The following is a 15,526-nucleotide window of genomic DNA, read 5'->3' as shown; positions in this document are numbered from 1 at the left end:
TGCATGTATGCATGTATTATTATGTATGTATTACTATGCATGTATTAGTATGTGTGCATGTATGCTTGTACATATTATTATGTATGTATTATTATGTATGTATTAGTATGTATGTATGTATGTATGTATGTAATGTATGTATGTAATGTATGTATGTAATGTATGTATGTATGTATGTATGTATGTATGTATGTATGTATGTATGTATGTATGAGTGAGGCATGGCAGATGAAGGATAAATCTGAGACAGAGAAACAGAGAGAGAGAAGAACAGAGAAGAAGAAGCAGAGGAAAGAGGAGGCGGAAGAAGGAGAAGAAATGGTTATCTTTTCAACGCAGAAATCGAGAAGAACAGAAGGAAAGGTACAGAGGAAAAGATAGAGCTTCTCTTTTTCTTTCTTTCTTTCTTTCTTTCTTTCTTCTCCTTATCAAAAAACAGAGCACGCGGGCGGTAAGACAGAGTAGAGTGACAGAGATATTATTCTTTCTCTGAATTCCTCTGAATTCTTATATTTATGTCTATAAATTTACTCGATCTTTTCTGTCAGAGAATTCAGAGCTCTAGGATATCCTATGGAAGCTATATACACACTATATTTTCCTAGTGATCTCTAATACAAGCAAAGTGTTTCTCACTCTCTCTCTGTCTCTGTCTCTGTCTCTGTCTCTCTCACACACACAACTTTTGTTTCCTTTTCCTCGTTTTGAGAGCTTTCTTTTATTTTGTCTTAACAGAGTCCTCGATTTCTCTGCCCACAATGATCATGACCACTGAGGTAAGTGAGCTTTCTGAATCAGAATGACAGAATGTGTTGAGAGAATTTTGGGTAATAAATAAGTATTTTGAAAAATCAAAATTTCTTTTGGGTTTTCCACCTAAGATTTGTTATAAGTTTTTTTGGAAGAAAAAAAGAAAAAGATTTGTTATAAGTTTATTTAATCACGTCTCTCTTCTTAGCAGAAATATCTCTCCTTTTTTCATGTATTGCTGCAGCAATTCTTCTTCTTTTTTCATGTATTTTTTTTTATAATAGTCCCCTTCTTTCTGTATTTCTTTATAAATCTGTAATTTGTTTTTGTTTATGTATTACTTTGTACACAATCTCAAGCGTTCTGTATCAGAATATTGAGAGGATTCCAGAAAAAACAGAGATATTAATAATCTCTCCTTTCGTCATATTATTTTTGCAATAATATTTCTCGTTTTTCTATAATAACCATTCTTTTTCTTTGTATGCCTTTTATACACATTTCAATGGATTTTCTTCACGTCGGAGTACAATATCCATCATACCTCCTCTCCCTCCCGAATGTGGGTTATGATGACGATTTTTGCTTGTTTTTTGGGATTCAGTTTGCATTGCTAAAAACTTAGGTTATAGCTGAAATTATGGAAAAATACTAGCCATTTTTGGGGGGATTTTGGGTTTCATTCTACATTGTTACAGCTTAGACAAATGCTGAAATTCGAATTAAAATGTAAAATTATTCATCATTAGGAACATAGGGCCTCATCCTACATAAACTCAATCATGTAAAAAGTACTCATTTTATAGGACATTGGGATTTGAGTCTCATTCCTAGAATGTTAGATGTAAGCTGGAATTTGAAACATGTACAAAATCAGTCATATTTTTGGGACATTGCGTTTCAATCTACATTATTTGATGTAAGCTGAAATTTGAATCATGTCCAAAACCACTCATTCTTTGGGATATTGGCCTACTTTCCTGCTATATATAGTTTAGTGATAGATCTTACTTAGCGTAAAGCATGTAAACAATTACTCATTTTTTTGGGACTTTGGGCATTGTATATACTGTTGGATGAACTTAGAGCGTCCCATAGTTAGATCTAAGATCAATCATGTCAAAACTTCCAATATGGCACTCATCATGGCTTGTTTCTCATTCACATAGGTCTTTGAACTTTGAAATTTTGGGTCCATCATGACAGAATGCATTGTAGATTTATTCAGCTGAATAAAGTTTCATGTAAAGTTGCATATATGTTCGTCTGAAACCCAGTTTCCAGCATTATTTTCTTTATTGATTGCCCAAGTTTCTTTGTCATGCATTGATAATTATGAGAAAAGAACCAATGATTCGGAAAAATCAAGTAGAAGTTTAGGAGGTACTGTGAATGCTGGCCTAATGATGTAAAACCACTCAATTGTTAAAGACTTTATATCCTTATTATGTGCTTGCACCTTGGTCGAACTATCCTCAAAGTTAAGCTAAAGGTACTCAATGTGCGAAATGTTAGCCGTCATTACGTATCTGTTTTTTAAAAATATTAACAGCTAAGGTAACTTGGGTTTAACCTGAAATCTACTCAATGATCAAAACTTTATCACTAACTATTTGCATAATTTTCACAATGGGACATCGATCTTTTACGTTTTGTGTTGATTCATGGCTAAGTTTAAGCTGACTCAAATGCCCAAAACTTTATCTAGTTATTTATGTCGTCGTCATCTAGGGCTTTGAAACTTCTAGTTTGAGCTCAATCATTGTTAAATCTAAATACCATTTCTGATTTACATATTAAGACATCGACCTTTGAATTTAAGATGCATTATGCTTGTCTTTAAGGGTTGATTCCTTGATTGCTAAACGTCTAAAGACTAACTCTTTTTTATTTACTCTAAGGATGATACTTAATCATAAACCCGAGAAAATGGACATGTTTGATAATCTTGAAATTACGAATATTTACATACACACATATATATGTATATGTATATGAATATATGTATATACATATGTATATTACATAGAAAGAATCATACTATTAAAATTTCTATCCCTAGTTTCATAGAAATGAACTTAGGAATTGTTTGATAGATTCTGTTTTGTAAAGTACATTCGAGTTCGTTAATGTTTCTAGAATGTGGCTTGAGTTTTACTTACTTACTCATCCCATTATGTAAAGCCCATTCGTGCCCATCACAATATTTTTATAGCCTCTCCAAACTTTTTTCAGGAAAAATATAGAAATTTAAGGTATTGTTTTTAAAATATGTACATTGAACGAGAAAAATGACTTGAGAAATGCTATTCTGTAAGACTAGCTAGCTATATTTTTCAAATTCTTGACCAAAGGCAATCAAGGGTGGGCTTTGAGAACTTCCATATTTGAGCTGAATTTTCATGTAAACATTCATTACTTTTAATAACATAGATGTTTGTATATATACAATGTTATACACGCATCCATGGATGCATACCCCAGGTTCATGTCATTAAGGTTTGCCATGTTCTTGGAAATTCTTTGAGACTGAAATACCTATTGTAATTCAATGTGTTTCTACCGTTTCATTATCATCTCTTTACAAGAGGGGGATATGAAAGCTTTTGATATGCTTTCATCAAAACTGAAGCACCTGCCTTGCCTCTTTGCTCTGTCTAGCTTGTCGGCAGCTTCTCTCATGCTTGGCCGCTCACTCTGTGAAAAGAAAACCCAAAAAAGAACTATTAACTCACAATGTTTGTGCTGATCATGCACGTAAAATCAAGACGACATTGGTAGGATAATTATGTAGTGGTATATTTAACTCCTATTAACGTAGTAACATGTATTCATGATACTAGACGATATGCCCAAAATCCCTAAAATATCATGAAGTTTTTGTGAAATGTAATGCAATTCCTCTAATTCATAGTAAGTTCATGCCCAAAATACGATGACAATTAGTGAAATTTAATTCTATGAAAGTTGCCTTTTATTTTGTTTCTTGTGCATGAATGCATGAAATACATACATGAGCATGTGAGCATGGTGGAAATACATAGATACAATGCAATATCACACATGAGCACATAAAAACTTGAAAGTCCTATTTAATACCTGTTGCGAACTAGTGCACTGTAGAGCGAGCTGCATTACCGATAACACTTCGGAAGCCTCGCCTTCTGTGAGGATCCCAATCCTTGGATCAACCACTGGTTTCACATTTTCATTTCCTGCCAAATGTGATCTTACCCATGCGACCATATCCATGCCCTCAGGGAAGCTAGGATCCACAGGTAATTTTCCAGACACTAGTTCCATAAGAACTACACCAAAACTGTAAACATCACTTTTCTCTGTAGCCTTCATACTATAAGCATATTCTGCGCGAAATTGACCAAATTCACAACCGAAACAAAACCAATGTCAAAAGATTGATCTTGCTGAAATGAGAAAAAAAGGAAAAAGAAAATTCATAGAACATGTGTGTAAAGAAGAACATTTATCACCAAATGTGCTATTTCTCAGACATATTTTGGAAATGTTTGCCTAATTTTATGACCAAGTTTCCTTTTATAGGTAGTTTTGAAATATTGTGAAATTTTGAATGATGAAAACCCGAAATACTTGAATTTGTTGGGTTTTCCTAGTCTATTAATTTGCATCAGCCAGCCATTTATATATAGCAAGTCCATTATGTTCCTTTTTATTTTACCGGCATTATTTTACCCTCCATTATGCAACGATGTAAGTGTTGAAAGATTCAGTGATTGTTTTTTTACCTGGAGCAATGTAGCCATAAGAGCCTGCGAAGATCATCGAGACTGATTGTGTCACCTTCGATGCATCAACTTGCTTTGCAAGTCCAAAATCACCAACATGAGCTTCTCCTTCGGAATCAAGTAGAATATTACTTGATTTAATATCTCGGTGAATAATCTTTGGTTGGCAATCGTGGTGCAAATAAGCAATACCCTCTGCTATGCCGACTGCTATCTTAAATCTATCCTCCCATGAAAGTTTCTTGGCAAGTTGACCATGCAACCTATCCCATAAGCTGCCATTGGGCATGTACTCATAGACTAGCAAATTTAGACCCTTGTGTGAACAAAATCCAATAAGTTTGACCAAATGCCGATGCCGCACCTTCCCTAATGTATCAACTTCTCTCATGAAACTCTTGTCGTATATAGACTCCTCATCATCTATACATGCTTTCTTGACGGCCAAGACTTGGCCCGATTTCATCACAGCTTTGTAAATGGTGCCAAATCCACCCGATCCGATGATATTATTATCGCTTAACTCGTCAGTTGCTTGCATTATCTCATTAAATGTCCAACTGAATCCCCTATTGCTCGGAAAGCTATGTTCCTTAACGATCGATGGTGATTTTGTTCCCCATCTTTTTCTTCTCTCAACCAGAGTGATTATGAAGAGAATAAAAACCATCATGAGCAAAGCTGCAGCCGATATAATGCCTGCCAATTGCCCATTCGATAGGTTTTCAGCCCCTGGAGTTTTTGTTAATCCACATTGTTGCAGAGGCATACCACAAAGTCTTATATTTCCCATGAATGTACTTATTGGGAACCTTGAAATCGACTCTGGAATTGATCCGCTAAGCATGTTGCTGGAAATATTTAACGTAATCAAACTCGGTAGTGATGCAATGGCAGAGTCTCCAATGTCTCCAGATAACTCATTATTCGACAAGTTCAGACCTTGTAACACTCGAAGATTGGCAAAGGAAGGTGGAATAGATCCATTGAGTTTATTGAAACTAAGATCCAATATGACTTGGAGGCTAGATAATTCTCCCAATTCTGATGGGATTGGCCCAGACAAGAAGTTTTGAGATAATCGAAGCTCCAATAAATTGCCCATGTAACCAATCGATGATGGTATCGATCCACTCAATTGATTGCTATCCAAGTCTAGAACTGTGAGTTGAGAAAGGCGTCCCAATTGCACTGGTATGAAACCAGAAAGTTGATTGCCACTTAGTTGGAGAAGTTCAAGTTTTGATAAATTACCTATTTCCTGTGGTATACTACCATTGATGAACCCGTTGAATGACAGGTCAAGCCTCGTTAAGAGGGTTAGATATTGGAAGCTGGAAGGAATTGGTCCCGAAAGCTGGTTATGGTCAAGAAAAAGCTGCATTAAGACACCACATTGACTAAGCTGAGATGGGATTTCACCTGAGAGATTATTGGAGCTAAAATCCAGAAGACCCAAGCTAGATATGTTCCCTAATTCAGGTGGGATACTGCCATTGAGGTTATTATGACCGAGCCTTAGTCTAAATATGCCTCTTGAGTTTCCAAGCTCTTTGGGTATCGGCCCGACAAGCGAATTATTAGTTAAATCAAGTAAAACTAGGCTTCCGCTCCATCCTAACCCCGGAATCACACCATTTAATTCATTGTTGTACATATTCACTCTCTCGAGTCTCTTGCAATTCATCAATTCAGATGGGATAGAACCACTGAGTTGATTCTGATAGAGCATCAAGATGGTGAGGTGGGACAGCAATCCAAATGTGGTCGGAATTCCACCTATTAATGAATTAGACGCTAAATTTAGCATCATTAAGCTACTGCAATTCCCCAAGGAGGAAGGTATTTCGCCTGATAAACTATTCTCCCGGAGGTGGAGCCATTTTAAAGACTTCAATTGGCCAAGGGTGGATGGAATAGGCCCCGAGAGATGGTTAGAGAAAAAATCAATCTCTTCTAACGCTGCGCAATTGCCGATTTGCAGTGGGATGGGACCCGTGAGGTTATTGCTGAACAGATAGAAATACTTGAGATGAGTTAGCTGACCTATCTCTGGTGGTATAGGTCCGGAGAGACCATTGCCATTAAGAGCAAGCACTCTTAAGCTTGTATTACCTAATGAAGACGGAATGCTTCCTGCAAGGGTGTTGTTGAACAGTATCAAATCTGTAAGGTTAGTGAGATAGCCGATCTCTGTTGGTATGTTCCCCCTCAACAGATTTGTGTCTATAGCGATTTGCTCGAGCGATACGCATTTCCCAATTTCACTTGGTATGCTGCCGGAGAGAGAGTTATTGGATGCAAACAGGTGTGTGAGAGAAGGGATATTGAACAGGCTCTTCGGTATTGTCCCCGACAAGCTATTGTTTCGCAGCACGAGGAACTCTAGCTTAGAGAGGTTTCCGAGGGAAGCCGGGATGGTACCAGAGAGGTTATTAACAGAAAGGTCAAGAATAGTGAGGCTACTTAAGCCTCCTAGCTCTGGAGGTATAGGGCCACTGAGGTGATTCTCCTTGAGGTTAAGATTAGTGAGCAGTGTTAGTTTAGAAAGCTCCTTCGGTATGGCGCCGGAGAGAGAATTAGTGTAAAGGGAGAGGTCCTCCAGCTGAGTAAGCTTCCCTAGTTGGAGAGGTATGTGGCCACTAAGGTTGTTGTTTTCAAGCTGAAGGACGGTTAGGGAAGAAAGGAAGGAAAGCTCGACCGGGATATGTCCGGAGAGAGAATTGCCATCTAATCGGAGGATAGTGAGATTGGAGAGGAAGCCAAGCTGAGGTGGGATGGACCCTGTGAGGTTACAGGAGGCGAGGCCGAGGATTCGCAGGCCTTGGAGATTAGAGAAAGAAGGTGGAATGGAACCTGAGAGGTGGGGGTTGTCTCCGATTCGGAGTATGGAGAGCGAAGAGAGGAGGGAGAGAGACGGCGGGAGAGAGCCGGAGAATTGGTTGGAGAAGAGCAAGAGGGATCGGAGATCGGAGAGGCGAGAGAGCGAGGCAGGGATGGGTCCGGAGAGAGAGTTCGATGAGAGATCGAGCGATGTTAGCGAGGATAGAGAGGTAAATGAGAGGGGTAGTGTGCCAGACAGGGTAGAGTTAGGGAGATGCAGAGATGTAATTCGTGAAGAAGACGAAGAAGAAGGCGATGGAGATGATGATGATGATGAAGAAGAAGAAGAAGAAGATGATGATGATGATGATGATGATGAGAAACTAGGAGAGCAGGAAACACCATACCAAGAAGAACAGACTGAAGAGATGGATTGCTGGGACCAAGAAGAGAGAATGCCGAGAGGGTCGGAGAGTGAAGATTTAGCTTCGAGAAGAGCCGAGGCGTCGAAGAGGAGGAGGCTGTCGGAGGCGCAGCAGACGCTAAGGAAGGAGCTCAAAATTAGGAGGAGGCAAAGGAAGGGTGAATCGGATGATAATAACCCGATCGAGGCAACATGAGGGGAATGCCGCGAGACAGGTATGCTCTGTTCCTTGGTGGTGTTCTTCACTGTTTGAAGTAAGCTTCCATTGCTGCTGTTTCCTTCTCCTTCTCCTTCTCCTTCTCCTTCTCCTTCTTCTTCTTCTTCTTCTGCTGGAGAAAGAGAGAGAATGTGAGAGCTCTGCAGCTTCTTCTTCTTCTTCATGGAACTCAATCCGTGCTGATGCTGCTGCTGCTGCTGCATTGAAGGAATGGGAATTTACAGAAAAGGAATGTTGGGAGGAATGTTGAGTAGAATTTTGGGTTCCTTTTTATACTTCACTCCTCCCCCCTTCCCCCCCAGAGATGTGGCAGCAAATTGTGGATACTCTGTTCTGTGGCTACCAGACAAAAAAAAAACAAAAAAAACAAAAACTACATATACACATAAATTGGCAAAAGCAAAACAAACAAAAAAAAAGAAGCACTCTGTTTCTACTAGAGTCAGACACAGGAAAGCAAAAAGCAAAAGCAAAAGCCTCTCTTCTTATACACTCTCACTGATTAGCATCAGGAATGTTTTTCTTCTTTGTTTGCTTTTTGGGGCAGTTTTCTTTCTTCTTACAACTTTCTCACATGCACTCTCCATTTTCAGTACTTTGATATCTAGCAATTTGGAATGTTTATATGTATGTCTTGTCTGTCTGTCTGTATGTATGTATGTATGTAATGTAATATGTATGTGTAAGTATGTATGTAATGTAATATGTATGTGTAAGTATGTATGTATGTATGTGTGTATGTATGTATGTATGTATGTAATGTAATATGTATGTGTGTATGTATTTATATGTATGCATGGATATGTATGTATGTATGAATTTGTATGTATGTATGTATGAATTTGTTTGTATGTACATATGTATTTGTATGTATGTACATATATATTTGTATGTATGTATGTATGTATGTATGTATGTATGTATGTATGAATTTGTATGTATGCGTATGTATTTGTATTTGTATATATGTATTATCTATGTATTGGTTGCTTGATTCTTACAAGTTCCTCTTACAACGAATGATTTGTGTTGGGCACATTCCTCTGCCTTTTTGTAGCTTCACAATAACAACTCCTACAACACACCGACGATGAAAAAAGGCATGCCTTATCCTCCCCATCCCCCTTGAAAGGGTACCTTTTTCTTGAGTGCCTCCTGACAAAGTGTCACTTTTGTTTCCGAGGACACTGTAATCCACTAGGCCTCTTTCTTTGCCCCCCTCCACACTGTAATAGAAGATTTAGCCCTTCTCCCCCCTCTGTTGGCACTACCAAGATTTCAAATATTATTCATATTGATTTTTCTTTCTCTTTTCTTTTTTTCGAAAACTTTTATTCCAAGCATATTAGAACTTGGAATGCTTATTCAAAAACGTAGCCCTTTTTATGGCTAGTCATCATGATACTTTGGTGGTAGCGATTCCAATGTTTTCTTTCCGGCACAGACTTACTGTGCAACCCTCCATGGTGCTATGTGGGAATGAATGTTTTGAAGTTACCTTTCCCACTTCACATCATCATTATGAGCATGCTTGTCCTATTTTCGTTGTAGTTAGAGACAATATACAGGACCATTCATTTGCATGTGCTTGTAGATGGGAAATAGGATGCGGATGCGGATGCGGATGTGGATGGGAATGCAAACACGGATTTGTATGTAGATATAGGTGTTGGTGTGCAAATGTGTGTGTGTGTGTGTGTGCGGTGTGCATTTTGGTATGGTTTAGTAGTAAATGTGTTTCCTATGAGTTATTCTCTTAAATGTGAAGTGTTTGGGAGTGTTTTTTCGGTCTTGACCTAATTAGCGCATGGGCCAAATGTATTGTCATGTGGTTACATTAGTTTTGGTTTTGGTTGAGAGGGTTCATCATGTGCATTTTTCACACATATTGATGCATGCATAGTTGTATGGTGAAAGAGAGTTTTGTTTACCAAGGTTTATCATGAAAAGGTAGCTAGCTGTTTTGGCTTTTATAAACTTGAAAAATGTACGTATCTTGTACTCGAATTCGAATTGTTGTTCTACCCCACGTTTGCAAAATAATCACATCCCCAATGGCTAGTTCAGTTATACAAGCAATTTACACTTACTGTATATAGCCCATCGATTGTGTAGGTAGATCCTTTGTTGTGAAGAATTGTCTTGGTCACCACCACCATCCAAACACAAGTATGTGAAGGAATATGCGATTTTATTTTTCTTTTATGCAAAGATACATACATATTTCATCTTTAAGTTAGGTTTGCATGCAAAATTGAAACAATTATGGATATCTAAATGCAATCTAATGATAGATGGAGAAGAGAGTCCAATGGTTGTAGTGGATAAATGCTTCCATGGTTAGATGTGATGTTTTAAAGGTAGCCTTTTGAAACTTTGTAAGATCCCTAGTATCATGTGCGAAAATTGTAAACTTACAATGGATTATGGAAATGTGGTAATTAATTTATGTTTGCTTCTGATCATAAACAAACATTTTTTAATAATGTGAATTTATCTTCAACTATCTTGTTGAGTAGTGTGACGCTTCAACATGTAATAAGTGTCTATTTCCAAACCAAGAATGTCAACAAATGTTATGTAATCATTGACAAACAATTACATTGTCAAGGTGGTAGGTAGCATAACTATCATATGGATTTTAGTGCCCACATACAAGTTATCACTTACATCATACTAAACTTATTAGCTTAACATAAATGGCAAGGTTGTATTTGTAGAGTGGGATGCAGAATAAACATGTAGTGAGTAGGGCGCACCGTTTGCTGTCACATTGTGGGCACATGAGTTGGCATCTTCTATGGATACATTGTATGGACATCTAGTTTGACAATAATTTGATCACCTTACTTGGAACTCTACATAACATCCTTGAACATGATTGAGTTAGTGAGTTCTTCCTATCAAGCATCCTTGAGTTTCTTCGAGGAATATGAGAAATGTTAGGGTACCCTAAATTTTTATTTGCTACCCTATTATCTTAATTCTTCTTTGCACTCTTGTGACAAGGAGAGTGCAAAGAATGCCATAAAAATATTGGGGTAGGAAGAACTAGACTCTCAAATAAGAAACTTATGGAACCCATTTTGGCAAAATTAAAGGTCACCAAATATGTAAAGAAAAGCAAGAACATTGCCCACAAAAGCCAATCAAATAAATGATCTCACTATTGTGATGTTAGAAAGTGTGTTGTATTCAAGTAATGACTTTTCTTTGCATGTTCTTTTCAGGTTAAAATGTTTCTTATTGAAGTGGAATTGCATGTAAATGTTTCTTATCGAAGTGGAATTGCATGTAAATGTTTCTTATTGAAGTGGCCTAAAACAGCATAAATGATGGTTAAATTTAAAAGAAGCATAAGGTGACTTACATAAATATGCACAAGAATCTTGAGTTAATTGTTTACTTGTCAACAAAAATGGAAATAAATTGTGAAGACGAAGTTTGGACCAAAAGATCTTCAACTAGAGTGAAACTTCTACATCAAAGTATTGCTAATCTAAGGGGTGTCTAGTTTTCGGGAAAAGGATGAGGATTGACATATATCTAGTCAAAATAATGCCCAAGGATATCCTAATTACAAGATGTCCACCTTGGTTCTTCATCTAACGTATTGTTGCATGCAAAATATGGTCACAAAGGATTGATGGATAGAAGGCATGTTGATGCTAGGTGTGCTACTCTATTCCACAATCTATACCCATTATATCTCAACGATTACTATAGATAATTAAATCTTTCTCATATAACTTTTGTTGCAACATTGATAACCATAATCTACTTGCATTTTGAATCATAATTTGTCTCAAATGTTGATTGTGGCTCCTTGAAACACTAACATTTTGTTCTTACATGAGTTCTTTATGGGCAAGGGATGACTCACACAACAAATGATTTGTTGTTCTTAGGAGGTTACAATACATCATAGTTGTAATCTTAAAGGTAACCCATGATGAAATCCTAGATGTCTACAAGTCTTGTGGAAATAGAGGGGCATTCATATGGTTAAAATATAATATTCTTGATTGTTTTGCAAAAAGTTTTATAGGAAGTTTAGAGGATCAATATGGTTAGTGTGTAGACATAGGATGACAAAAATTTGGTTTGAAGAATGTGCACTATATGAGGTTGGGTTTTGCTACACAAATAGATGTAATATACAATTTGGATTGAACAATAATTGGGCTCATAAGTTATTAATGTGCATCAAATGTTGGTTTGAAAATTTAAAGATTGTAGATGAAATGAGGTTGGCCTTTTGCTGCATATAGAGTAGTTTTATAGTATAATGTTGATTCTTAATGTAACACCACCAAATTTGAGAATATGTGGTGTATTGGTTATGGTAATAATCGAGAATTTTCTATATGCAAATGTATGATGAGATGTACAAGAAATGTAGTGTGGAGCTTGAATTGTGTTATCATGGGCACCAATATGTCTTGAAATTTTTACATAGATTTGATATGAAGGTTTGTTATAAGGATTTAAGGTCGACATTGTGGACACTTGAATCATCTAGTTGTAGAGCATTAGGGTCGCATGCTGAATAATGGGCTCCAAGAATTATATTGTTTGGAATAAAAATATCAAACTCATAAATTTATTTATGAAAACCCATTTGTTTAGCATGAAAACAACTTATAATTTTATAATTAATGCAATAACATGCTTGCTTTATAGAAATTCTAGGGTTGTTTTTTGGCAAAAAACATTGGACACATCCCATAGTATCTATGGGAAAAAAGTTAGCTTATACCTTGCATTTGGTGCATGTGATTTGGATGGCTAGATTTAGTCTATGGGTAATATATGAAGTTGGTCCTTAGTTTAGAGATGTAGTAATATCTAGAGAGGAAATTCATTCAAGGGTAGCTAGACCATAATATACTCACAAATTCTTGTATTCACGTTCATACCATCCCCATGATGACCATGGCAAAGGCAAAGGTCATCCGATAATATCTATGACTTTATCTAACATTAATAAACTTGTAGTATTATAGGTGTGTTGTGGGGGTAAAGGCTCATATCCATTGAGTTTGGAATTATCCGGTGTCTAAAACAATGATATGCAATATCTCCATTGTCTCGATAAAACACTACTGTAAGGTATTAGCGACCACTTGAGCGTTTGGTGTCTTTTTCACTCCGATTTTTTATGTTTTGGTACAAATCTTTTTCACTTGAAAATGGGGTGTATCAACTTTCAACCTATACCATTTTTATGTGTGACAACTTGTTGAAGAGGATTTATGTTAGGAATATATTTGAGATAGTCGTCTTTGTGAAAGAAATTTGATATCATTGTCCTAAATCCATCATATCCAAAAGCAACCCAACATATACTAGTAACTAAACTATGGTATTGTATGCAACTCTTTGCAAACCTCACATACAAAAAACATAATTAGCATAGCTTTACACAAGGTAAATAGTTATAATGCTAAGGTCATCTTTAAAATCTTATGCTAGGAATTTGGTATGACTATAGGTCATGAAAAAAAGTTGCGTTGGTACACTTAAAGACTTGCAATGATGATGAAACAAACTCTTTATATAGGATGGATGGCCCAAGCTACACGTTGCGACACTTTTGAATAACCGCTTCTTGATGTTTGTTGCATCAATATCTAAACCCCCCCCTCACAATACAAGCAATTAACAAAATTTTAGTTGCATACACTAGATGGCAATAAACAAATCTCCATTGATTTGGAGACTTAATTTTAACATAGAAAGATAATGCTACAAAGATTGAAATTACGTAACTACTTTCGAGACAAAATGTATACAACTTGGAGAGTTACTAAATATCTTGGGTGGTTTAATTTTCGTAGTTTGCACGTGTAATTTGTTCTAATTTGAGTTTGTTGTGTTGGTGCATGAGCTGAATAATGCTATAGAATATAGGCCACATTGTTTCTATATCTTCCTAAGACTTCCATAATAGAATATTTTTCTTTATGTTTTCACCTTTCAATGTCCGAAAGTAATGATAATCTATGTATAACCTTTTTAAGGCAATGTGTTTCTTATAAACACATACATATGACATACCCCCTCATATGCACAACCTAATGCAAAATGCTAGGTCTACAAATGTGATATTTTTCCTAAAAAGACTCAAGTTCAATATGTATGTAAATATACACATATTTTGAAAGGCAATGTATGTGTATGCGCAATCACTCTTTGCACGAAAAAGTTTCTAAAAGGTCTATGTTTGTAATTACATGTCATCCACTAGGTATGCTTGCTTGGTGTGGTATATGTGCCATGTTGAAACCATCCATTTATATACCATTGATTTTTTCCGAAGAAGTTCCTACGATGCTGAATGATATTTTTTCCATTATCATGGCTAGAATTACTATAGTGTTCGTATATAAAGGGTTTGCGACAAAAAGAGATCGAACTTATATTATGTTAAGGGATGATCTCGTTGACTCAAGTAAAGTGTTGTGCAATTGACTAGGTATCTTAAGCCTTCCATCATGATGGAGGAAAAGCTAATTAAAAATTCTCTTTGAGTAGCTTTTGTTCTAGCTACATTCATGGCAAGGTAGTGCCATGTAGCCTTGAATATTTCATTGCGATAAAATTTCACACAGTTCCATGATAATATGCCATTGTAAGGATACTTGGTTATGTCAAAGGAAAGTCGAATTTTTATCTATAATGATGGGGTTTATCATTCATTTTCTTACATTATCATCCCTCGCATTTGAAGACTTATACAATATTATGGAAAATGTTAAAATCCCATGTTCGTGAGACCTCATATCAAGATAATGGGACGAGTGTTGATGAATACCATTACATTTGATACTAAATGGATAAATGATGGTGACAATACATGCCTTAGATTATATTGTCCAAAGTTTCATTATAACATATTTTCAGAAGTTTTATATTATCTAAGTTGATGTTATCATTATCAATGGATATCTTGGGAAAAAAAACTCTTGATAACTAAATGTATTCTTAGTTTAGATAAGTCACATATGGGCTTTTTAGAGCGCGCACACAAGACACTCTTTTTGTTTTGCACATATTCCATCCTTTATCGATCCCTAGATATTCCTTCTTTTTCTATCTTTTACATTAGTTTTTATTAAGGGACCATATGCCTCATTCCTTTTACATTCTAACCTTTTCTTTTTGAATACTTCTATCCAAATTATCGTGCTTTTGCAACATCAAAATATTCTTCATTCTTTATTTTAACCCATGCCATCTAGGCCCCCCACCCAAGTCCATCCTCGATCAAAATTTTGAATACCTCCACACTATTAACTTTGCACTTCTATTATTCTTTAGTTAACAAAGTCATCGAAGACATTTGTTGGGCATCCACATCCCAAATATACAAACATATGTCGAATTTGTTATATTCGACTTAAAAAGCTTCACTCATTTGCATAATTCTATCTACTATTTGCACTTAGCAAATTGTAGGAAACCTATGACATCTTTATTCTCAATCGTAACTTTATTGTATCCTTATTGCATCAAAATAAATCTTTGTCCAAGTTGTGAAGCCTT

At 36.2% G+C, this 15,526-nt stretch overlaps 1 protein-coding gene and 1 long non-coding RNA gene across 2 annotated transcripts; one reads left to right on the top strand and one right to left on the bottom strand.

Annotated features, from left to right (window-relative positions):
- Positions 1-266: 266 nt before the first annotated feature.
- On the top strand, positions 267-2,241 carry LOC147860037 (uncharacterized). The gene is made up of 2 exons (XR_015530213.1): positions 267-363; positions 736-2,241. It is a non-coding gene; the product is annotated as an uncharacterized LOC147860037 (long non-coding RNA).
- An 895-nt stretch (positions 2,242-3,136) lies between these two features.
- On the bottom strand, positions 3,137-8,340 carry LOC147860036 (uncharacterized). Its single transcript, XM_087324212.1, has 3 exons — positions 4,515-8,340; positions 3,850-4,115; positions 3,137-3,447 (listed from the first exon to the last, which is right to left on the bottom strand). The coding sequence occupies exons 1-3, from the start codon at positions 8,179-8,181 to the stop codon at positions 3,310-3,312; spliced, it is 4,071 nt and encodes a 1,356-aa protein (XP_087180338.1). The 5' UTR covers positions 8,182-8,340; the 3' UTR covers positions 3,137-3,309.
- Positions 8,341-15,526: the final 7,186 nt, after the last annotated feature.

Source organism: Azolla caroliniana, unplaced genomic scaffold (assembly GCF_043228905.1).
Source record: "Azolla caroliniana isolate FFs.n. ecotype wild unplaced genomic scaffold, voAzoCaro1.0.p SCAF_9, whole genome shotgun sequence".
Classification (NCBI taxonomy): domain Eukaryota; kingdom Viridiplantae; phylum Streptophyta; class Polypodiopsida; order Salviniales; family Salviniaceae; genus Azolla; species Azolla caroliniana.
This window is presented reverse-complemented; position numbering and strand designations above follow the sequence as displayed.